Genomic DNA, 24,647 nt, shown 5'->3' with positions numbered 1-24,647 from the left:
CTTTTGTTAAGCTTAAAAAATGAGTTTACTTATACAATAAAATATTTATTCTAAGAGACTTATACTACAGTGCATATTTATATTTCATAGAATTTAAATGCTATATTCACAGGTACAACTCATTAGGGTATTCATGTTTTTTGTGTTTAATAATAAAGAATAGGAACAATTAGTAGTAAGCGCAGAGGCACTGTTTGGTCATTTGAGCTGATTTGAACGTTAGTGTTAATATCTGATCTGTGTAATAAGAATATTGCAGAAAGTGGTTAATATGCAATCATATTGATATTATGAAGTAAAGAATCAGTTCGAGCGTGAATATTTTGTATAATATAAATCCTAGATGATAATCATAGTTATAATTAGTGAATATTTTTATAAATATTATAAATAACAACTTGATGTTTTTAAGTTTTGAAAAAATTATGTATTTGATGATTTTTCGCAATATTATATATATCTATATAGATTGTTTTTTTAATAACAATTTTTCAGTAACAACGAAAAAGCATAGCCAAAAGTATATGAAAATATATGAAAAAGATTATGAAGATTCTTTCGATCTTACATATTACAATATATTGCAATGAAAATACATTTATATTTCTTATTTTAAAAATTCCAAGTATTAGTATTAGTAATTATCAGTATTTTATGATATTGATTTTATTTTAATTTACGAACTGATATGTTATTCGATGTGTGCGAGAACGATCGTGTTAATATTTCTATTTTAAATTAAGAATTCGAGTGCCTTTTATTTTATTCAAAAATCATTAAGTTTTTTCTCGTATTTAAATATTATTAAAATATATCTTACGAACATTCAAATTTCACGGAATATTGATATTTCATTTTAGATCGTTTTTTTCAAGAATTCTAAACATTTTTAGCACAGAATCAAAAAGTAAGCACTGTGATACATAACATATATATATTCATAATTGCAATTCACGCACACACATGCCGCATTTATAAGCATATATAAGAAAGCACGGCAATACACGATATACCATATTTCCGTCGTTGTGTATTAAACTCTACATTCAGATAAAGAGAGTACTTCGTTTAGATGATTCCATACCACGGTATATTATCGTACAAAGCAAACATTTCGATCGTCAAATTATGAAACTCGCGTTTACAGGCATGCAACATTCGTTCTATTGGCCATTCACACGATTTGGCGAAACATCGAGAAAGCATTATAAGCACAATATTATCTTGCTTTGTCATTTCCTTTGCTCAATTTTTTCTTTTTCTTATATTTTCTTTTATATTTATTAGCATTAGTAAAAGTGATTCTTTTATGATTTTATTGAATTTTCCACCCTTTAAATTAAATATTTTACCACAAATCGTACTACCATCTACGTACAAACTTTGTTCAAATCGTTATATGTGATCTCTCGATAATACATTTTTTATCGTTTAATGACAAAATGACTGAAAGCGCCAAACACGATATTCAAAATTATCCCGAAACAACGTTGTTTTTCGAAAGTGACAAAAATTGTATTAAAAAAAAAAATAATGCATTTCACAAACGATCAAATAAGTTGTGACCATTAGCAATAAATTGAAGTCGCATCCAATAAGCAAATTACCGGTTTGAAACCGTCTAGCTGTAAGAAAAGCCTATCTTCTATATATATATTTTTCTTTTAACCTACAAAAATTGCCGGCTTCATTACGGTATTAACTCTAATCGCTATGATTCTATACCAAGCTTTCTGTAAGTTTCTCGATCGACAGTAACAAGTCTCCCTTCAACACTTGTACAATCGAGCTCGATACAATGCAATCTCGCTCCCCATTCGCAATGACTCTGATCATCCTGACGGTAATATTTGATTTGCAGGCAGGTGGTAAGATAACCAGAGCCAAGAACCCGCATGGCTATCGAAAGTTCCTCTCGATGACCCCTCGCACTTGCAGGAATTCCTTTTGTGCTATGATAAGCGCTGTAAGCGCAAGCTGTACCGTCTCTAGCACGCTCGATAGCTTCCACTTGCTTTCCTCCAATGCTCAACGATCTGTAAGTTATATCAAAAATTGATTATTTATATAAAATTTTATTTCACATTTAATCTTCCGATTTTAATAAAACGATTTTAATCGAGAACACCTTGTAATCTTATTCCAATAAAAAATAAATTTCCCGCCTACCTAATATATATATATATATATATATATATATATATATATATATATATGTACATATATATTATATGTATATATATATATGTACGCGGGAAAAGTAATAAAAATTCAAAATGAATTGCTGCCTTTGTATTCATCTTCTGTTCTCTATTAAAATTTCGTTGCAACGTAAATTTAGAATAAAAATGATATAATTTACCTTAAGTTAATTATATCTATATATCTACATTTTTTATTTGAATCGCAAAAATACAAATTTGTTAGAACGCCATGAAATTATATTATTTTACATAACAATGGACAGACTGAAGGTCGACAATAAAATCATCGTTCTACGTACCATAAATAAACTCGTGAGTCTTACGATTGGCAAACAATTTGGGTGATTATCCAATAAACTTTATTTTTGTTTGAATGCACAAATAGACATGCATGAATAAACTTTCGACGACTAACAAAGAAAGAACTAATATCTTTTGATTATCGGCTCAGTACATAAAAAAGAGAAAGGAAAAGAGAAAGATAGAAAAAGAGAAAAAGAGTTTTGACAAAATATTGTTATATTTGAAATATAACGTTATAGGAAAAGAAAATTATAAATTTCATTCCTGTTGAATTATAGTGCTCTTCGATATCCATATTTTTCTTTTCGTTTTCTTTCTATTCATTTGTACATTCTCGAGCTATCAAGGTCGCATTTATCAAATTTATTTTTACATTTTAAAATACATTCTATTCTTTTTTCACGAAAGAACGAATGATTCCATTATGTTGAGCTTGAAACGTTTTGTATTTATAAACTCACGCGCATAATAATACGGTCTTTTGTTAATGACAATCGATTCTCGCACCACTGACATCATTTCTTTGTACTAGTAGAATAGTAAGAGTCGATTTTTCACAGTCCTGAGTTTTGTCGCCCATAGAGTGTACATAGAACAATCCTCTTCTTAAGCTTGGCGACTTAACGTAACTTTGTAAGCAAATTAGGCCAATTAGAGATGGACGAGCGCGGCGTAGAAATCGAAATGAATTACTATTGAGAAACGGGTCATACGAAAGATATAAATAACAATATTTTATATGTATATATCGATTAAGCATATATATATATACAATAAATAAAATAGAACGAGGTAGGAAAATGAACGATCGATAATGCTCCATTAAAGAACACAAAGATGAATTAATTAAAAGAAAATAGCGGTGCTTGTTAAAGACTAGATTCTTTGTTTGTGTTTGATGTAAAAATGTAATTTGATTAAAAAGCAATGGCAAATGGATGAAGATGATCCCGTAATAAAAATTTCAACACCTTTCAGCGGTCGATGATTCATTGAATTACGACTTAAACGACAAAGACCAAAATCCTCGATTATACGGAATAAAATACGGTCGTTCGATCATATCTTTTATTTTGTTTTTTTCCCTCGCTTCAACGATTTATCATTGGACAACGAAAACATTAATTCCAGCAACCATGAACGAACTTTTGTAAGTCTTCACGATACGAAGAAACGAAACTCACATATACAATCTTTATCTATAGAACTGTTTCTTCTTTCGCTCTTTCGTTCTCTCTTTCTCTCTCTTCCTCTCTCTCTCTCTAAACCATAAAAGACATAAATAAAATGAATTTTTTTATGTAGAATTTTTATAATAAATTACAATAAATAGAGGTCCCTTAAATAGTTGTCTATAAATTTATTTACATCTTCTTTAACGATATATGAACATCTTATTAATGAGTGAAATCTTTAATCGAATGTTTACCATATTTTACTAATCTACTTCCTTTTTTGTTAGATTAACATACGAAATATTTGTACGTTCATTGGATATATATATATGAAGGAATGTATTATAAATCGATGAAGAAATATGCAGTAGTCGAATGATATTACAAATTCGAATTACGAAACACATTTACATTTTCTAATGGACAGCATTCCAAATTGTGCTTACTTCTCTTTCTTTCTCTCTCTTTCCCATACACATGCACACATGTACACACACTCTGAAAATATCCGTCTATCTTTCTCTTATTCATTCATTCCTCTATTATGTTAGCGCAAAGTGTATAATGTATTCCCTTTCGACGATCGGAACCATTTCGGAACAGTAGAACAATATATATATATATATATATATATATATATATATATATATATATATATATATACATACACAAATATATAGAAAGAAAGAAAGAGTTTCTGCGGTAACTCGTCATCGTGTTATCGGTGTGCCATGGAATTTAATCGATCGTTTTCCCGCCTCGATTCTCGGGAACGCGCGAAATTTCGTTCGTTTGTGTTCCTCGAATAACCTGCTCGCTTTTGATGATTTAATTCATTCGCGTTCGAAGAATAAATTCTGAAAAGAAAATAAAATAAAAAAAAAGAGATTTGACCAAAAAAATTTTGTCACACAAACTTTTGTATAAATTAATTAATGGTTTTACTGAGATTACTTTTTTAAATACACGTACAAAATTCATGCATTTCTTTTTTTTTATATATTTCTCTTATTATTTTTAATATATCTCTATATAACGCTTTCAATTTTAAACGACACACAATCGAATAACATCTTGAAAGCCGTTCCGTGCATAGGGATTACCTCACGTGATATTTTTGGTATAGGAATTTTTGGAGGCATGTGATCGTGCTAGAATAAACATCCGCGACTATACCGAAAGCAGATATTTTTCGACCTTTACAAAATGCGAATGTTTCGTATATAATCATTTTTTTCATTCTTATTATAAAACGAACTTACTAAAAGGTATGAGGGCCAACGATATTTAAATTCCGTAATAATCAATTATTTTGAGAATAACGAGTTGTAAAGCGTAGATGAATATCGATTTGATATTTCGACAAATAACTTTTGAAGCCTAGTCTTATTATTCGTTATCAAATTAGTTACTATAAAGTTTAATTAACAACATGTTGTTAGAACCGTTTTTGCCAACTCATCGTAATTTGCAATCTGATAGTCGACCTAATGAAAATCCGCAAAGTTCATTTAATTGATCATTAGTAATTAAAATAAAAATAAATCATTATAATTATAACAAAAGATAAAAAAATATTAATTCTCTTATTTATTATCTATGTATTTTTTTTTAGATGAAAAATTGATCTTTCTCTCTCTCCTTTTCTTTTTCAAAGATGCATAATTAATATCGTTTATCGCTTAAAGAACACCATATGGAAAAAGCCAACTTTTATCTATCGATCGATACGATATGTTCATTGCAAGCGGCTGTGGTGTTCGTCAGTATGACCGACAATAAGTAAAACTCACTTGAATAAGAAGGACGTTTTGTAAGAACGCAAAAAGGCTTGATCGAAAGAGGTGGTATGCTACGTCGAAAGTAGGATAAACTAGTTTACTGGAAAGAAGTTCGGTAGCAGCTGCAAATGGCATCCACTATCATGCGAGATCGATATACTATCATCGCTCGTGAAAAATGCAACGAACACAGAGTTATTACTACCCTTATATATATCTGTACAATATAACATCCGAACTGGAAACGCAGTTGATTTTTTCTTTTTATATTTTTTTTTTTTTTTTTTTTTTTTTTTTTTTTTTTTTTTTTTTACTGAAACTAATGTAAAGTTCTAACGGCAATGGTTGGGTATATGATTTTTTCTTTTGAAATTTAAAAAGAGTTGGAACTTTCTTTTTCTTTTTTGTTTAATCCTTTTTCTATTAAAATTTAAGAAGAGTTTGAAGTTTCTTTTCCATTTCTCTTGTTTAACATGTTTTCTTTTACTTTTTTATTTTATTTTTTTCTTTCTAATTTTTTTTTTTTTTTTTTTCTTTTTTTTATCTTTTTTTCTGTAGATGCTGACAGAAACATAATACAGGATAGTCGATGAGTATGTAAGTGCTTTCCGATAAAATATGAATACGATGTTTCAAGCAGTTACAAAGAATTCCTCCTTCTTGTTAAAGTAAATTTAAAACTTTTTTGAAAATACGCGAAAAATCTTTCAGAGAATTTTTCTGTTTTTATTATTGCAAAATTTTCATTGATTTTCATCCGTATTTTTCTACACTTTCTAGGCTCCTCACATCTCGAGATGAAATGTACCGTTAAACTTTAAAATTCTAACTAAAAGTACAAAGAAGAGGTAAGCGGTAAAAGTGATAATGGATTTTTTAGAAATTTTTATAAGCATTAGAAGACTTTGTAAATGCCTTTATGAGAATTAACATAAACCAAAGGGAAACAACACGGTAAATATAAATTGAATACGAATAAATTAAAAAGTTAAATTGAAAACTACATTTCCCAACAGATATATTTATTCTTATGTAATCTCTTAATATCAACGGTTGTTTCCTTGAATGATTTGCGAACTCGAAAAATTTTCAAATGGGAAAGGATATAAAAAAACATACGTATTGGTAATAAAGAATGATGAATATTCGGCATTCGTCGAATAACTGACTTTTAAAAAATTTATAGTAAATATCTCGAAGTGAAGTCTAGCAGAAATGCATTACTCGATTGATCTTTCTACTGTCATAAAAGTACTGGACAATGATAGCAATGTGGATCGAAAGCTATCAAGAATAAAATATTTTTGCCAAAGTGAAGACAGACGTATATGTATATGTGAAATAACGTATACGAGAAAACTACAACGAGTTTTCACATATGTAGATTACATTCATAAAAATGTATATATGTTCTTTGACATTATTTAAATTTCTTCCAAAAGAAATAAGGAATAACCTGAAATTATGAATAATCGAAGAGAGATCAAATTGTTATATGACTTAAAAGATTGTTGAAATAAAAATTTAAATAAAAAATGCTGACAAATGCTTCCTAAATATTCTTTATTATTCTTATATATGCCTGATCGGCACATTTTAACATATTCTCGACCATGTACGATTATTTTTATAAGTCAGTATATCTATACTTTTCCTTTAAACATGACAAACCATTCTTCCCCACGATGAAAATTGGAAAACGTATATACACACGTCTTAGCGTAAATGGAACATTGCATTATTCATTTAAGCTCGATGTTACTTTTCGAAGGGCTGGGTAAAAAGGAAGGAAGGTTGACTATGACTTCCATGAAACAAAGTCGAGTGGTATGTGCGTTTAAATTTATCCATTTTACTCGCTGCATTGGTTGAGAAATAAGAACGGACTAATGTGTTACACGAATAACGCAGAAAGAGTTTAATATCTTTGTATCTCATTTCTGTCTCTCTCTTTCCTGCTCTCTCTCTTTCTTTCTTTGTTTCTGACTAGCTTAAGAGTTTATGCAGTTCTCAATTTTGCAAAAGAACAATAGAAAATCGCGATAAGACTAAAACAACGTCTCCTCTCTTACACACACACATACATACATACAAACACACACACACCTTTCGTCTTTATTCTATCCTTTTCGAAGCATTCTCAAGCTTTGACCCTTTCGAGTTACAGTTTGTATGCTCGAATATCTCTTTCCTATTATTTTCTTTTTTTCAAAAGAAGAAAGCTGACATTAGAAAATTATCAGACATAAAATAAAAACTGCTCGTTTCTTTTCTTTTTACACGTGAATCTTTTAGTTAATTTTTGTGAAAAGATACAAAAATTATTAAAGGTTATACAATCTTATCTTTTTGATAAGGTAACAAACCTTACTTGGCAAAATGATCAAAAGTTCCTGAAGAGCTTATTACCACGAATGTAGACGAAAATACTCATGTTCCTAACAAATGGAAGACTATCCGATCTAATCACATTTCTTGAATCTTTCTTTGTAAATGGTATTAGAAATCGATTAGATATGAAAATTAGGATAAGAAAAAATCGATCGAAAGTTTTAACGAGCGTACTCAGATTTGGACATTGTCAAATAATGTTCATCGATACTAACTTGCGAAAGAGAAATATATGAGAATGGCGTGACGTGCTATGTAATTTTCAACTTTAAGTCGTTTAAAATTCTATATGATTTCTGAGATAGTAAGACCCGAGCTCGCCAACTATACTCGTCATGATGTACGAATCTTTTCAAGACTTTTGAGAATTGCAAAAAAGTCGTTCCTATCCAGCCGATAATTCTTGATGATATATCATTCGTATACAAGCATGCATTGGATTGACAACTAAGTAATCGTGGATTTTGTCGTTTCCTTCTTATTTGAAATCCGGCAATCACTTAGTTGCCAACCCAATAGAATATTCACGTTATTCAAAGAACTTAATGAATTCGAGGATAAGATGATGAATTACAGGAGATGAATTACAGGAGATGAATTATAGGAGAAGAATTACAAGATCCATGATCTTCCTAAAAGAGAAAAAAAAATTAGGAATAATATATTTTTTATTTTTTATTATCTCGAAAAGTACTGATACGATGGATTATTATTTTTTAATGAACCATCGTAATTTTTTGCTATTGAAAAAAAAATTACTCATATGATTTAATGAATGAAAAAGAAACACTAACCACTTTCTTCGTCACATCGTTATCGTGCAACGAAACCCCATCCTTATTGAACGTTACTGGATATATATTAGAATAATACATTATTTCTTTTAATCCATCGTTACATTACAGTACATAATCATAGTACCATTCCACTTACGATAATTATAACCAAGCAATTTTAGCTCGGTATTCATGTCGCCAACACTATTGGTCGGCTATTCACATACAAAGCAATTTAAATGAGAATCAAAGTTCTAATAAATAGGATAAAGAGATTAAAACTCACGTTAATAACAATCGAAATCATTTCCGGTCATAGCTTTGACGCGCATTGAAATCGCAGCTAATAGATCTTGTCAAACAATAAAAATTTTGGAGTTCAAGGTGATGCGTATATCGCGTGTGTGCCATCTGGTGCAATCTCACGTTTGGCAAAAACCTGCTCTTACCTGCATGAATACATGTCAGATATCAACACACGATCCTATCTTGAATTAAATTCTTTCAAGGTAACGTTAAGAAAATATGACGTTTTTTCGACACCCACATCGAGATCGCTTTTTTCAAGAGTCATACATGAAGAATCAAGCGTAAATGTACATTGCAAACAAAAGAAATAAAGAACAAATTTCATATATTATTCTATTCTTTCGCATTTTTCGTAATAGAATACCCATAATAGAATATTATAAAATTTGATATCTACACGCAATTATATACAATGAATATGGTAAAATGTTAACGCGGTATAAAATTTGTTAACAAAATTGTTAAATATTCTATCAGTTTTCTTTTTGTTCCGTTTTACATTTTTGTTTTCCATTTTACACTTTAAAAAAAAAAAAAACTATCATCCCTTCTTTAGAGCAAATTTATGATTTTTTATTCTTTTTTTAAAGATAACGACATTCGATATTTATAAAAATGCCGCATTTAATGGAATGCAGAAAGTATGTATCAAAAAGTTTTCATCATTATATGGTAGTAAAACCGAGTAATAAAATTCCATGAGTAGCAACGTACTTGTACTTTGGTTTATTTCCAGCGATAGAAATGACTTTGTGTTATTAATTCACTCTTCCTAACGTTGCTATGTGTTGAGTATTGAATGTGAGTGTGAAGTAACAAATATACAATTGGATGACGTCTCGAACTGAATGCACATACCCTTGAATTGGAACTTACCGTTTCTTTTACAATATAATTCTGTTCATAGACGATGGAACGAATAGAATAAAATGAAATAAACTACAGGAAAAGTTCGATGTACACAAATCGCTCATAAATTTTTTTTTATACTATGAGATCTTTCAATTTTTTTGGATTTTGACAATTATGACAATTAATCGACATGAATTAACTTTCCAATATTTTATTTCGTTGATTATCGAAATAAATTTGTACAAATATTTGACTCTCTACTGGGACACATTCGAAGCTTTTGTATTTGACTCTTGATCAAATAATAAGTAATACGATTTATTCTTTCGAAATAATCTTTTATCATAATTGTTATATATATACGTTATCCGAATTATTATACGGTATTCAATATTTACATAATATTCTTTTTGTTTATACTATAACGTATGAAAAAATATATTATCAATGTAATTTTTAACGTGTACGTTAAAATAAGAAAAAAGGGCGAGAAAGGTAAACTAAGGATTGTTGCTTATTTACGAATCGTCGTATAATTAGCGGATTCATTTTTAATTAGCGGCGTCTATATTTCTTCGTATAATTTTATATCGATGATGTTACGAAGGTGCACAAAGGTTTAAAAATGAACATTTTCCGTAGTTTCATGAGAAGCCTAACAATGAGTGAAATATGAAATAAAAATGATGTTTTTGTCTCAGTCTCAGTTTAAAAACTTTCGATTCTACGAACAAATTTTATTACAAATAAATTAAAGGATCTTCCTGTTTTAGAAAAGGGAGATATTATTTCGTTATTTTCTAATGATATATTCAGACGTATCAAAGAACTGAATTTTGATAAAAGAATCAATGAGAAATGGGACGGCTTCCGATAGAAACAGTACGTGTATATTTCCTCTTTCAAAATATGCAAATGTTTACATTTAAATACGTGCATATATCCATATAAGATTTATGCTGCATCCTTTGTTAATTGTAACGTACATATCTCTTATAGGTTCATCTAGTGAATGCATATCCACTCGTTTTTCAATGAATTTTCTCTGATATTCAGTAGAATTTCAACGAATTGACTATTTAACAAAATAATATTTAATCAATTATATATTATTAAATGTATAATTTAATTAATTAAAGTAATGATTGAAGGATTAAAAGGAATCTTCTGTTCGTAAGAAAATATACTTGTCATTTTAATTACCGAAAAATACTCTTTTCATTTCACGATGGTATCTACCCATCTCATCGATTGGAACGAAAATAAAGAAAAAAAAAGAAAGAAAAATATCGTCGATGATATATACCACAGAAGTATACCCACATATATTTTTGAATGAAAACTCGAGATGTTTCCTTTTTCCTGTTTTAAAAATAGTCAGAAAAACTTTAATCTATTTCGAGAAGATTGGTGTATATGTAGATATCTATCAATGAAAAAGAAACGAAAAATCGATAAAACGAATTATGCGTCGTTCTAATTAAAATCAATTATCTTGCAATTAAGCTGCGACGAAACACATCGAGACGAAGAATTTAATTAATTCGAGGTTGAATACCCTCACCGATTGCCCATAGGGTTCGCTTAAGCGGTTAAGAAATTTCTTTGTTTCTCTACAGTCAACTAAGTATATCCCTAGAAGGAGAGGAAGAGAAAGAGAGAGAAAGAAAATGAGAGAGAGACAGAGAGAGAGAAGGAGAGAGAGAAAGAGAAAGAGAGAGAGAGAGAGAGAGAGAGAGAGAGAGTAAAGGAGAGAGAGAGTAGAGGAAAGCGAAGACATATTTCAATGTACAAAGACGAATAAGCTCGGTCACGTTGCGCATTTCACTGGCTCCTTCGTGAACATCAGATATAACCACGAAACGTGGACTATCTGCTTCATATAACATCTCCATATAACCTCTCCACTTCTAGATATACATCCCTTGTGGCAAGATCGTATGCAAAGTATCTATAGATTACTTAGATAAAAAAAGAGACAGCGTAAACACGCAAGTTAATTAAAAGTTGCGTTTCGAAAAAAAAAAGAAAAAGAAAAAAACTAAATCTTTTCGAAAAAAATTCTTTCTATCAAAAGAATATAAAATTTCATTGAAAGGAATATGAACAGAATACACAAATATCAAGATTAAAATAAAAATGTTTTTAAAATTGTGGAAGATTCTATGAAAAGTATAACATGACGTAAAGATAACATACGAGAGCATAGAGTAAGATGAGTGAACGATGGAGTAAATTTTTCGAGGAGTTAAATAAAATTCATAAAGATGATATGAAGTAAAAAAACTCGTAGAAGACATAAAATTCGGACAGTATAACAAGAGTTTCGACAAAGAAAACATAGATTAGATTTACCGATTTACGAATTTACATGCAGCTGTTCGTATTGAAGTTCTGACGGTGTAGTGAATTCTCGAAAATTTTCCTCGAACCTGACGTTCTCGTCTACTCGACTTAAACTTTAGTATTAACCTCCTAGGAATTCATGGCCTGCATCGTTCAACCTACAGGTAACGTAAAACCCACATACCTTTTTTAATCTTAATAACGTAAAAAAGAGAAAGAAAATGAGTGAGTGAAATATAATGATGTATATCATATAAATATATTTCTTAATTAGCTATGCCCTTTTCTTGTTATAACGTGATGTTTCTTAAACATACCAGGCTTTAAGAAATAGTAATAAATCAATCTGCGGTTACACATATTTTTAGATGACCCACGATAGATTTTACTCGACGTAAAAGTTTCATTTGATACATAGATATACAATGAGAGTATATTCCTCAAATTTCTTTTTCCTTTTTTATTGTAATAAAGTTACTGAATAATACATCGTTTTTTTTTTTTTTAAGAACATTTAAAGGGAAAAGATTGCTATTAACGATTCACTGAATTCATTGTGCCAATGTATGAGATCACCCACCGTATATTTTATTTTGAAGGTATTCTTCAAAATGCAACGTCGTTCTATCGGATATAAAAAATATGTTAAACTTATATATTGAAACCTAGATATTTAACGAGATCGATCGTATAAATTTCATGTTTGAGGAATATAAAATTACTTCGTTTCGAAATTTGCCTAAAAAGAATGAACGCGACGGTACCAGAAAACGATTCAACTTGTAGATGCATCAATGCAAAATCGTACGCTCACTGGAAACTATTATCGGGAATCGCAGTGAATCGTTTTCTATAGCAAATCAAATCCATTTTATTCGACGACGACCGATTTTTATATGACGACAACGATGACGACGACAACAACGACGACCAGAACTATAAAAGCAATCAATTATTTAACTTTAAATCATATTAGGAAAAACGATTTTTCACCTAATGACAAAGAGATTTTAATTTCCATATTTGAGATTTAATAGGAGGATGAGTGATGGATGCTTTAAAAGCAGGAAAAATCACAGTCTTCTTCTCTCACGATGAACAGTGACGTTCATCAAATTTTTGCGAGCGGATATTTTCTAACACGTGACGATCAAATTTATGATCTAAAAAAAATCAATATAAAAGAAAACGAGTCGATTTTTCGAATTTTATCATACCATTGAACTTCCTCTTTTTCTCATTATTTTTTTCTTTTTAAACTTGAAACAAATGAAAAATTCAACGACATATTGCATAAAATAAAAAACGACCATATTTATCGACAAGGAAGAGCTTCTTTAGTTTAATACAAGCTAAGTGAAAATATATATCCCAATATATATGTATATATGTATTTGTGATAGAACCTGTTGCGATCGAATCATGAAAATTAATATGCCGAAGAAAGTGAGACAAAAAATGAAAGAAAGTCTAATTTATCGATAGAAAATTTCATCGAGCAAAATATTTCGGACAAATTTTAGATTTCTAATTATGCGAAGAAACAGCGAAGTATAGCAAAAACAAAACAAGGTCGTATGTTTAATGACCACCCTAAGCATATATAAGCATATATACCTTAAAAGAAACATTCGTTGAGATCGATCGAAATGCACGCACGAAGGTCGTTTTTCTCAGGCAATGCTCTGCCCTAATTACAATGCTTTTCCCCTTGAGAAGATGCACGAAAGTTTTAGAATTAGCGTTTCACATAGACTCGCGAGAGATCTAACAATAAGTAGTATATTAAATGAAATTGGCGTCTATCCGTTGAAAAAAAAATTCGATATTCCGTTAGAAAATTATCGATTTTTTAGACAAATTTTATTAATAAATCAACAAGCCTTTCCATTTAAATTTTACATTCTATATTATTTTGCGATTACATTCATATAGTAATCAGAAAATCGAATTATAATAAATCTGAAAGCATCAAAGAGAAACTCATGGCCGAATAAATAACCCGTTTTATTTCTAGTCCAGAAAAAACATAGTTTTGCGTTGAACCTCTATTAGTACTAAATCTACACCAATACAATGTCACGACGATGATCGTAAAGTTAGATAACGACTACATCCACAAGGATTCTGTGGTAGCCTTGGAAAGGATCGTTCTTTCCTTCATTCCCATTTATAACCTGTATTACTTGCACCCCTTAGGATTAAATTTTATTCGCTGCAAAAAGGATATGGCTTACGTGACGAACATTACGAGCAAGTCGACGGCATTAGAAAGTCTATAAAGGAGAAGGAATTTTTGTTTTAACTTCAACGAGAAAAAGGAAAAAAGAATTAAAAAATATCCAAATAAAAGAGAAAAATATTTACCCACGTAATATCAAAAATAGAAACGCTTAATTAATTTTGTAATATGTAATAAAAAGATTTAAGATCATCGTTCGATCACTTTGATAAACAAGAAAAAAATAATATGTTTAACAAAAATAAATACATTCTTTTCTTTTTTTTTTTTTGTTTTCTTCTTTATTATGAATATGAAAATGACGCATTCAAAAGGATAAAGAAAATCTCGAAAGAAGAGAGAAAATGTCGTGTGCATTTGCATGTTTACTGTACCCACTGCAGTAGTTGCGGCGGCTTGAAGCTGATGTCGAGACGATACATAGCCTCGCAGCTGAGTTTGACGGTTTTCAGCTGTCGAAATCTTGCGGAAGTCTCCATTTTACAATAAACTGGGCCCGCCGCTGGTTCTCTTCTGAGGGACAAGGTCACTCGAAAATGTCCATCAGCCCCCATTTAGCCCCATAATCGTGCGCGTGAGCGCGGTTCACTTGGTATCGCGCGTAATCGAGGAACTTATATTCGAAAAAATACAATAAAAAGATGAACAAATGTTTCAAAAAGATTTACTTCGTTTCTTGTACCCTTTATTGTCCATATTTTTTCATTTCTTCTCTTCAAAAAAAGAACGAAGAGAAATGTCCGCAATGTATCGAACGTTCACTATGTGAAAACTTTGACCGATTAGTGCACGCTTTTACCAACTTCACCGGCGGGCGTCGCGACGCTCACTGATCCCGCGTCGTCGTCGTGAACTCGTAACTCGGCACCACCATCGGAATTTTCTCTCTGTAATCCTTCCCGGCTCTGATCAAAAGAATCACACAATGACGCTTTTTCAAGATTACTTTTGGATACTTGGAGATCCTCTGGTTACATAGTTATTCAATCCTGGAGAAATTTCCCAAGAGAATGAGTATTATACATAAATATTTGATCCTGAACTTGATCGTTTGCGAAATCAATTTTTAAGTAGCAAGCGAATTTAGACAAGATATGCATACATATTATACATATTATATATATGTTTATCGTTCTACATGATATTTTATAAGACAGATGTATCGATCTACTATGTTTACCAATATCAATGTCATTTTTTTTTCGAATAACCAACAAAAAATTGTCTGTATCCCTAATAAACAACGATGAATGGTCAGATTAACTTATTGCAAGTAACTTACTGCAAAATTATTCTGCTGGGACTAGAAAATGCGCCAAGTAAACGAGCTTCTTTTAAAATTACTTTATTTTATAATAATATAACTGATATTGATCCTGGTACATGTTCTCATGTTTGCGATGAAATTTTTGAGATACTTACTGAATTTTTAAAAAATAGACGAGTATAATTAGAGTAAATAAACAATTTTTTAATCGTATCCCTTCTTTCGACCGATTATCAGACTCTTACAAAATCTTCTTATATATACATATTAAAAATTAAATATTCATCGTTCAGTTTTGTTTCATTTGGCTCGTGTTAGATATTATGAAAGATTCAAAGAACCAAACACCGATTCTGTTTTATTTTGAAGGGATAAGAAAACTTGTATAGTAACCAAATGCTTCCTAATGTTGAACGCTATTCCGGACAAACGATAATTGTCGAACTCATAAAGGAAACATAGAAGCCTCATGAAAACATTTGGCAAGTGCGTATACACAGCTTTATTTGCGTTTCCTATCATTTTGATAGCACTAACTCGTGCGAGAACGATCGACGAGATCGTTCCAGAATGATTTATCGTACGATAAAGTATCGAGAAAGGAATTTCGGTGCCTTGGAATTGATACTTACAACAACAAAATTATTTATTAATAAAAAAAATATTATTTGCTAACGCAAAATAATTTCTTTCGATAAATATATTTTTTTCTTACATCATTTTTCGTTTTTTTAACAATAGCACAATAATGTCAGAAATAAAATTTTCTATACACTGCTCGTGCGATTATCTAAATTTACATATTATATTAAAATTAAAAAGCAAGTTAAATCTTTTCCATTGAAAAATCTTTTTTTAGTTCAATACAACTATTTTTTTTGTTTCTCCTATTGCGAATGGAAAACAATTGCAAGTCAATAATTTTCTCTGATAATAATGAGATGTATGGTACCGTTATGATCGTTTCCGAGCGATCCATTATATTTTCACGGGAAAAACCAATTTGCCATTTTACATAGTTGGATCAGCGATCCTTATAAAGATTCACTGAAGAGTTTAAAATAAAGATATATAGAACTCTTCTGAATGTTTAGAAAATAAAATTACAAATAAATGCGTCATTATATTTCTTGTTTGACAAGGATATTATGTACATCGACAAAAATTTAATTGTTTTATAAATAAATAATAAACTTCATACAAAAAAACAGGTAGAATGTAGTATTTCATTTAGATTCTATTTCTTTGAAAGTGACCATCATCACGGCAATTCATTCAGTTTGTTATGGGAAAAACAATAAGCGTTCTAGATAAGTGGTAATAGGGCAAAAAATGATCGTCCTTGGCTAACAATGGACAATATTTCTTCACGCGATAACACTGCGTTATTAATGAGTTCAGAAATGGACAGGTATGCGTCTATTCGATAAAAGCAACTCACCTAGTTAGTTGGTGTTTCTTTAACACACAAGCTCGGGTGTAACATATCGTTCTATTATTTATCAACTGCTTCAATATGTTTATTTAATTTTCTAAAATTATACATTGATCTGTATGTGTAATATCACATTATAAGAATTATCAAAACTTATCACTTATCATTATATTATCCTGTCTTAAATTGTCTTGTTCAAAATTTTTCCTGTCTACGGAAATACAGACTACAATAAAATACAATAAGTTAATAACGTTACAACAATGACTATGAAATAAGCATAAAATGATCGTAAATTCATATATACCTGTACAAACCTACTAATAGAACCGCAACATGACTTGCAGGGCTTCTAAAGAGTTTGACAGCTTCTAAATCGAGTTTCACGAGCATAAATCGAAGGAAAAAGAACTTATGGTCGTACACTGTGGTCGAGAAGAATTATTTCAAACTGTAGTCTGTCAAATTGATGAGGAAAACAGTCTATTGATATAAATAAAAATAACATATTTATATCATGTTTTCGATTAAAAGTATATTACAAAAACAGTTAGACATTTATTTATAAATAATTAGAAGATTTTTAAAAATATATTCATTTGTGAGTATAATTAATGAATATGAAGATACGGTCATGAAACAAATCTCTATATAATCATATCACAGTATTCATAGGAAACAACCTGTAAACCATTCGAATATCTTTTCCTTTCTCCTTCTCCCTCCCATTCTCTTTCTCTCCTCTGTCTCTCTTTCACCCCTCTCTCGGTCTGTACGTGTTAAAAATGTATTACAGTTATATATATATAAATCTTTACACTTTAAAATTATATAAATACATGTAATATATATTGTGTGTATACATCAAGTTCTTATAGATTTTATATAGAGAAAAAAATATTTTTAATTAATAATCATAAACTTCCTGATAAATACTTTTCATCTGATTTAACAATGCATTCAGATAATGCCTGACCAACTTTTATGGTCTGTCCTACATTTAGACAAAATTGAAAGTCTTCTGGTGCCTCAAATAGAAGTACAATGGTAGATCCCATTCTGAATTCACCAAATAATTGTCCTTTAGATATATGAGTACACTCTAACTTCGCATCTTCCCAACGTTTCATTTTCGGCCATATAATTTTATTTGTAGTTAATTCTTTATCACAATAGATTTTAATAGAACCAACATTAGTGGCACCTACTGCGGCATAAGCCATGAAACCTTCCGCCCATTTTCCAATGTATACCACACGCTCATTTAGCGAAAATAAATCTGGTAAAAATCTAGCTATCTTTGGATTGACACTTAATAGTTTACCTGTACAAATTTTTTAATTAATTATGTATATGGCATTCTTCAGTAAAGTTTTTAACATAAATAATAAACCAGTACCTTGAAAGTGTCTTCGAAATTCAATCTCCCAGTCAGTTGGACTATGAAAACGATGATAATCGCCTGGTGCTAAGTAAACTGTTATTTGATATAATTGATTCGCCGGATTTTTCAAAAGACTCTTCACATATTTTTTATTATCTTCTTCCGTATAACTTATTTTCTCTTTAGATTCCTCTAAATCTATATCTCCCAAAAAATGCCTAAGATCATAAGTCATCCCTTTAACTTGTTCCACACGGCAAGATGTTACTGGTCCAAAATGAAGGACTGTACCATCTGAAGGAGAAACCTATATCAAATATATTTGAACTATTATATAATAGAAAGTAAAAAATATGTATACATGGAAAAGTTCTAATGACAAAATAATAATAAAATATTATAAATAATTACCATATTTGTATTCTTAGCTATAGGTCTTGTTTCTTCCTTGAGTGGTCTTACAAAAAAATCTACTAAAGTTGGAAATCCTGACAAATCACCTGCTACTTCTTCCAAATCTGCATTAAAAATTTTTGCATAGAATTGATATACACCTGGTCTTAAACTAACAGGTACTTCTCTATTAGCTATCCAACCCCATATCCTACTTGTTATTCTCAATGGAAGGCAACAATAGCAATTTACCTTTGTGCAAAACAAATATTAACTTTTATAAATACAACTTTTAATTAAATAAAATATAAATATATTGTAAATTCGTACTATAAAATCATTAAGTGGTCCTTGTATTACTTCACCCTGTGCAGTATGTTTGTATTTCCTAAAATGTCTCCACTGGAAAAAAGCAATCAATGAAACACCTATTCCTATAGGGACAACTAATTTCAATTTTCTCATGACAGAAATCTTTGAGCCTATTGATGTTTGATTTGAAGTTGCATGTGATATATTTCTATTTAACATCCTTTGTCCTCCCATAAACTGCATTACATATTTTGAATACTGCATGATGTCTCGATCGTACTCTTTTCTAAAATAAAATTAAGAATAACACTTTCAATGTCTTTAACTAAATAATAAAGAATTTTTTTTCATAACCTCTAGATACGTACCTCCCATGTTGAAGCAATCGCAAGTACGGAGACTTCCTCCAGCTTGCCACCAGACGTCGCATATTCAAATTAAGAGCATATATTTCTGATTGATGCTCTCAGAAATCAGTATCCTGATATATAGAAGCTCTAATCGCCTAAATCGAATCCTGGCGCAATTCAGCCGGCTTTGTATTATAAAAAATACAAAAACGCACTATATTCTTTAACCGAAGAATGAAATTGATTATCTATTCTCACACATATCCGTTTTTGAATTCAGCAAAGAAAAAGAAGTAAAAGAATATCATAAATTCTGAATGAGAACATCCGACACGCAACGCTAGAACACACATCCACTAAAGAAGGTCCGGTGCCGCATCACTATGGATACGACTGCGTCTGCGTGTGTAACTTAACGCGCGAATCCCGTTGAGCATGCTTTGTCCTCTTATTTCCCTCTCTCTCGAACAGCATAATGACGAAAGCATGAGAGAGATAAGAGGAAGGCAGATTGTACCTGCGCGCCGGTCCATGGCAACGTTGAGACATCAGGAGCGTGCCAAAGCAGCTGATGTTGGCACGAGAAGGCAGTAATATAACAGGTGGCTCCGCGGCGCGGCAGGTGGATAAATTTCTTCCTCTTTTTCGTTCGGTCCAACAACGACCAATGTCCATTGTTTTCTGACGTGTGCTACCTGCACGCACGAGCTTGAACGTGAACGCACATATACATGTATACAAGGAAAGGGATGATACAAATACACACGCATACATACATAAACGTCAGGTAGCACAGAGCAGCAGTATCCCCACTAGCAGCAACAGTGCCATTAGCAAGCACCAGTTTCAGCAAGACATCAGCACGGTCGAACGAGCACATCGTTGGTCCATTGGCGGCGCAGGTTGTTCGACATCGAAAAATGACACGTTCGAGTGCGAAGTACCAAGGCTCCTTGTTGCGGTAAAAATTCATCACTGTGCAGTGCGATAGGACGCGATCCACTGTACTCGTGTCGCGTTTTATCGTGCTTTCTTAGCTGGCTTTGTCTACTCCGCGAGGTTATAATAATATTCTCTAAGGTGGTTTTTACGCGCGCATGAAGGGCCGCGGATGCGGGAGAATAAAGAGTGAGACAATGCCGCCGTCGTCGCATACGAACTGGACGAAACCGTTGCTGAAGGGCGGCCAAATGATGCAGATGCAGGTAAAACGAGTTACTGGAAACGGACAGAATCAAAATTCGAACGGGAACAGCAACGATAGCAATGGCATCCCGCACGATCGGAGAATCAAGGTGGTCCTGGTGGGCGACGGTGCTGTCGGAAAAACTAGCTTAGTCGTCTCCTACTCGACGAATGGATTTCCTGGCGAATACGTACCCACCGCTTTTGATAATTACAAAGGTGCGCTATAGGACAGGGAAAAAAGAGAAAGATCTCTCAATCTGATCTATTTGGTAACTTCTCTCCTCATTTTTCCTCATTTCTTTTCTCTTTTATTTATTCGTTTTTCCACAAATTTTTAAAAAGTTCGACTCACGTAACATTGCTGAAGTGGAATGTGAGAGAAAACGCGGGCTAGATTTAATTTGAATATTTTCAGATCTCTACGCATCGATAATTATAGAGATCGACGTCTCGATACTTTTAATGATACGCTCTTGAACACGCTTATCTTTGTTACGATAAATACGATAAATAGTGTTAAGAGATAGTTCGATAAATTTGTAATAATCTTGAGTTTAAAAACTTGGTGTATAGTGTGATAATAAATCAATGATTGTTCATCGTTATGACTGTTAGAATAAATTTCTCTTCTGTGTTAGAATGTTTGAATTGGATTTTTTTTGCTAGCGTTACTATTCCATTTCTAATATTATATTTTTCCGTGATTTAATTTTTATTTATAAAAATGTTTAATATTATAAATTTTTATGCAATTGCAACTTTTTGCATTGTCTCTACAGTATTAATATTCTTATTAAAAATTATTTTAAGTATAAATAGAAATTTTACCAGAAGGAAGAAATACGACAATTATTAATAATTTTAACATGATATATATTGTCCAAAAATAGTAATATTGTATAAACATTTTTTTCTTATTTACAGTTGTGGTTAATGTTGATGGACAACCTGTAAATGTTCAACTTTGTGACACTGCCGGACAAGATGACTTTGATCCTTTGAGATCACTCTGCTATCCAGAAACAGATGTATTTTTAGTATGCTTTAGTGTTGTATGTCCATCTTCCTACCATAGTGTCGCATCATGGTGGATCAACGAAGTTCGAAAATACTGCCCAAATGCTCCAATAATTTTAGTAAGTAATATTAAAGTATTAATTATAACAAAAAGTAAGATCAGATACATTAATGATTTTTTGCTTTTTAGGTAGGAACAAAAAGTGACCTAAGATCGGATGTTCGTCTGATGCTACAATTAGCAAGATATGGTCAAGCACCAATCACAACAGCTCAAGGTCATCAGTTAGCTCAAAGATTAGGTGCAGTAAGTTATGTGGAAACATCTGCGTTAACTCACCATGACTTAAAGGAGGCTTTTGATCAAGCGATCGTTAGTGCTCTCAATGCAAGACGCGGAGGTATCGGCTTAATATGCAGACGCCGAAAACCTCCATCGTTATGGCGTAGATGGTTATGTTGTTTAGAAAGACCACAGTCAAACGATGCGTAGATTTTATTCTTAAGACTCTCTAGAATGACTCTGTGATCATAAGCATAAGCTGCCTTGCTGTAGGAACTATCATGCATGGATTTAATGGTATTGTTACAAACTTCTTACAGTTTGTAATTTGACTGTTAAGACCATAAGTGATTGTCCTGGAATAATTCCTCAAGCCCGTTGCGGCATAATTTATTATAATATTAATTCTATTTTTGTTGCTAGAATATAATTGGCAGCTCGCTGGTTGTGATTTTATATCTGTAATTCTTGGACATTATTTTAATTACTTATAAGATTCGTTGCACTCAAACTGTTATGATCATTGAATTGTTTATATCGTATCACATAAGATAAAAATTGAAGATTAGCATTACTCTCATTTTATTTATAATTATTTGAAAGACTTTTAATATAATGTTATTGCGAAAGAACTGTCATTTTCATTATATTGAAGTAACTTTAAAGCATCACAAAAAAGAAATCAAAAAATATTATATTTAAAACTTAAATATTATTAGACAAATATCAGTCTATGCATAAAAAATCACATTTTTTAGTACACACTATATACATCAATTATTCATAATGAAAATTTTTTGCATGAATCATATTTATATTGAATCATATATAAGAGTCAACCATGATGATCATTATTGGTTAGAATGTCATAAAAAACATACTATTAATGATATTCGAAGTTATTATTTTCAATAATAACGATGTGAAAACCTTAGGAATTGCTGTAATTCTGGAAATTACAATTTTGCTAAGACATATAGTAAATTCAGCAAACAGACTAAACCAAAAGTGTGATCGATATATTTTGTATCCAGTTCAACTATAGCATGTGTTATTCGTGTTATAGGCAATGTATGTTAATATTTAGTAGACAGGTATTGATAACAGAAAATCCTATAAAATAAATTATAGTATTACGAATTTTTACACGATATAGTTACGCTTGTGTTAAATCCTCATAGATAGAGGAAAAGGTAGACAAATATTTGGCCAATTCTTGTAAGAGTGCCTCAAAATACCTTACTTGCACATAGGAATTAATGTTTCACACAATTTTATAAACTTTTTTTACATAAATTTTAATCCGATTTAAGTAAGACTAAAAACCATTTCTTATTTGTTTTATAAATATTCGTCACATGCATGCAACATTAGGCTCACATTCTGTCTGTGATTATACATAAAAAAAATCTGCAGACCTATATCTACGTAATATGTACAAAATATTGATCATATTTGCAATATAGCTGGGAGACTATGTAATAATAGCTTTTAAATGATATTGATCATATACTGTATGAAGACTTTAACAGAATACTTTAAGAAGTCTTGTTTGTCTACTGAAGTTATCATCAGTATTTCTATAATACTCGATGAACTTAATAATTATGCAATAAATCAACTGATTTAGTATTTGTGCTCATGGGTCCTATTATTCTTTGCTCATTTGATATAGAAGATTAGTATTCTGAACTACTAAACCATATGCATGTATTAAACGTTCTTGATTGTACTTTATATTATTATAAAAAAAGAGTTACACATATAGTTACAAAATTATAATAGATATATACATATGTGTAATTGGTGTTTATTAACAATAATTGTTTTTTTATTTGCATTAATATTTGCAAAGAATCAAAATAGGAGCAGTAAGAGAAATTTGGTATGTATGCGGTAGCTACATTGTTTTTAAGCATCACAATATACATCACATTCATAGTAATAACAAACACCATGTATGAATACGATAAATGCATAGCATATATTTGGACATGATGAGACATGATGATCTTTTATTATTGTTTAATAGTTGGATTTTTCATGAACAGTTTACGGATGTGAGACAATTTCCAGCTATGTTAATATTAAATTATTAACTAATTCGTTATCAATGAAGATTTTTTAATTACTTATTTGGAAGCTTATTATTGATCAGAATACTTTTATTATTTAAAAATTTTTTGAACAATTAAAGACTTATTTGATAAATGTTTATATTTCAGATGTAATTTTTGTATATTTTCATATTTATAAATGATATATCCTGATTACAATGATTGATGCATATACTTTTTAAACATTTTTACAAGTAGAAGTTCAAACTTTTACAAGAAATATAAGTATACAATTTTCGTATGTTAATTGTATAATATTCATATTTGATATAGACATAATTACAATATGTTGCTGTTATAATTTTTATAGTATTGCTCATTTATTACAAATTTTCACTGTAAATAGTACCATACTTAAATGTCATAATTAATGCAGGTCATATGTGTATCATATTTAACAAATAGTGCAAGTGTAACAAAGAATATTAGACTGAAGAGCCTACATATATTATAATTAATAATATTAAGTGCTTATATCCTGTAATAAAGTAAATAATATTTTTGTACATATCATTTTACACT

At 30.6% G+C, this 24,647-nt stretch overlaps 3 protein-coding genes and 1 long non-coding RNA gene across 8 annotated transcripts; 2 read left to right on the top strand and 2 right to left on the bottom strand.

The window, feature by feature from the left end:
- Window positions 1-423: 423 nt before the first annotated feature.
- On the bottom strand, window positions 424-15,228 carry LOC118448673 (CB1 cannabinoid receptor-interacting protein 1). The gene is made up of 2 exons (XM_035882196.2): window positions 14,758-15,228; window positions 424-2,036 (listed from the first exon to the last, which is right to left on the bottom strand). Exons 1-2 carry the CDS (start codon window positions 14,931-14,933, stop codon window positions 1,712-1,714), a joined length of 501 nt encoding a protein of 166 aa, XP_035738089.1. The 5' UTR covers window positions 14,934-15,228; the 3' UTR covers window positions 424-1,711.
- LOC146873105 (uncharacterized) lies at window positions 1,939-7,006 on the top strand. Its single transcript, XR_014981932.1, has 5 exons — window positions 1,939-2,038; window positions 5,340-5,657; window positions 6,022-6,131; window positions 6,244-6,417; window positions 6,480-7,006. It is a non-coding gene; the product is annotated as an uncharacterized LOC146873105 (long non-coding RNA).
- Window positions 15,229-16,718: 1,490 nt separating the features above from the next.
- On the bottom strand, window positions 16,719-20,432 carry Pisd (phosphatidylserine decarboxylase). Of its 5 annotated transcripts, none has more exons than XR_014981939.1 (8): window positions 20,297-20,432; window positions 20,038-20,215; window positions 19,539-19,705; window positions 19,189-19,456; window positions 18,877-19,110; window positions 18,481-18,772; window positions 17,389-18,405; window positions 16,746-17,307 (listed from the first exon to the last, which is right to left on the bottom strand). XR_014981939.1 is itself a non-coding variant. In XM_085655784.1 (6 exons), the coding sequence occupies exons 2-6, from the start codon at window positions 19,598-19,600 to the stop codon at window positions 17,996-17,998; spliced, it is 1,266 nt and encodes a 421-aa protein (XP_085511910.1). In that variant the 5' UTR covers window positions 19,601-20,215; window positions 20,297-20,432; the 3' UTR covers window positions 16,719-17,995. The 5 variants fall into 5 exon arrangements, 1 of the variants encoding a protein (XP_085511910.1); XR_014981940.1 differs by having other exon boundaries at window positions 16,778-17,307; window positions 17,389-17,564; window positions 17,765-18,405; window positions 19,539-20,215; XR_014981937.1 differs by having other exon boundaries at window positions 19,539-20,215.
- Window positions 20,433-20,617: 185 nt separating this feature from the next.
- Window positions 20,618-24,619, top strand: LOC118448641 (ras-related C3 botulinum toxin substrate 1). The gene is made up of 3 exons (XM_035882151.2): window positions 20,618-20,924; window positions 21,633-21,844; window positions 21,916-24,619. Exons 1-3 carry the CDS (start codon window positions 20,618-20,620, stop codon window positions 22,216-22,218), a joined length of 822 nt encoding a protein of 273 aa, XP_035738044.2. The 3' UTR covers window positions 22,219-24,619.
- Window positions 24,620-24,647: the final 28 nt, after the last annotated feature.

This window comes from Vespa mandarinia, chromosome 3 (genome assembly GCF_050613455.1).
Source record: "Vespa mandarinia isolate Hongniang chromosome 3, ASM5061345v1, whole genome shotgun sequence".
NCBI classification, from domain to species: domain Eukaryota; kingdom Metazoa; phylum Arthropoda; class Insecta; order Hymenoptera; family Vespidae; genus Vespa; species Vespa mandarinia.
Note: the sequence above shows the minus strand (reverse complement) of the source record. Positions and strands in the feature narration are given on the sequence as shown.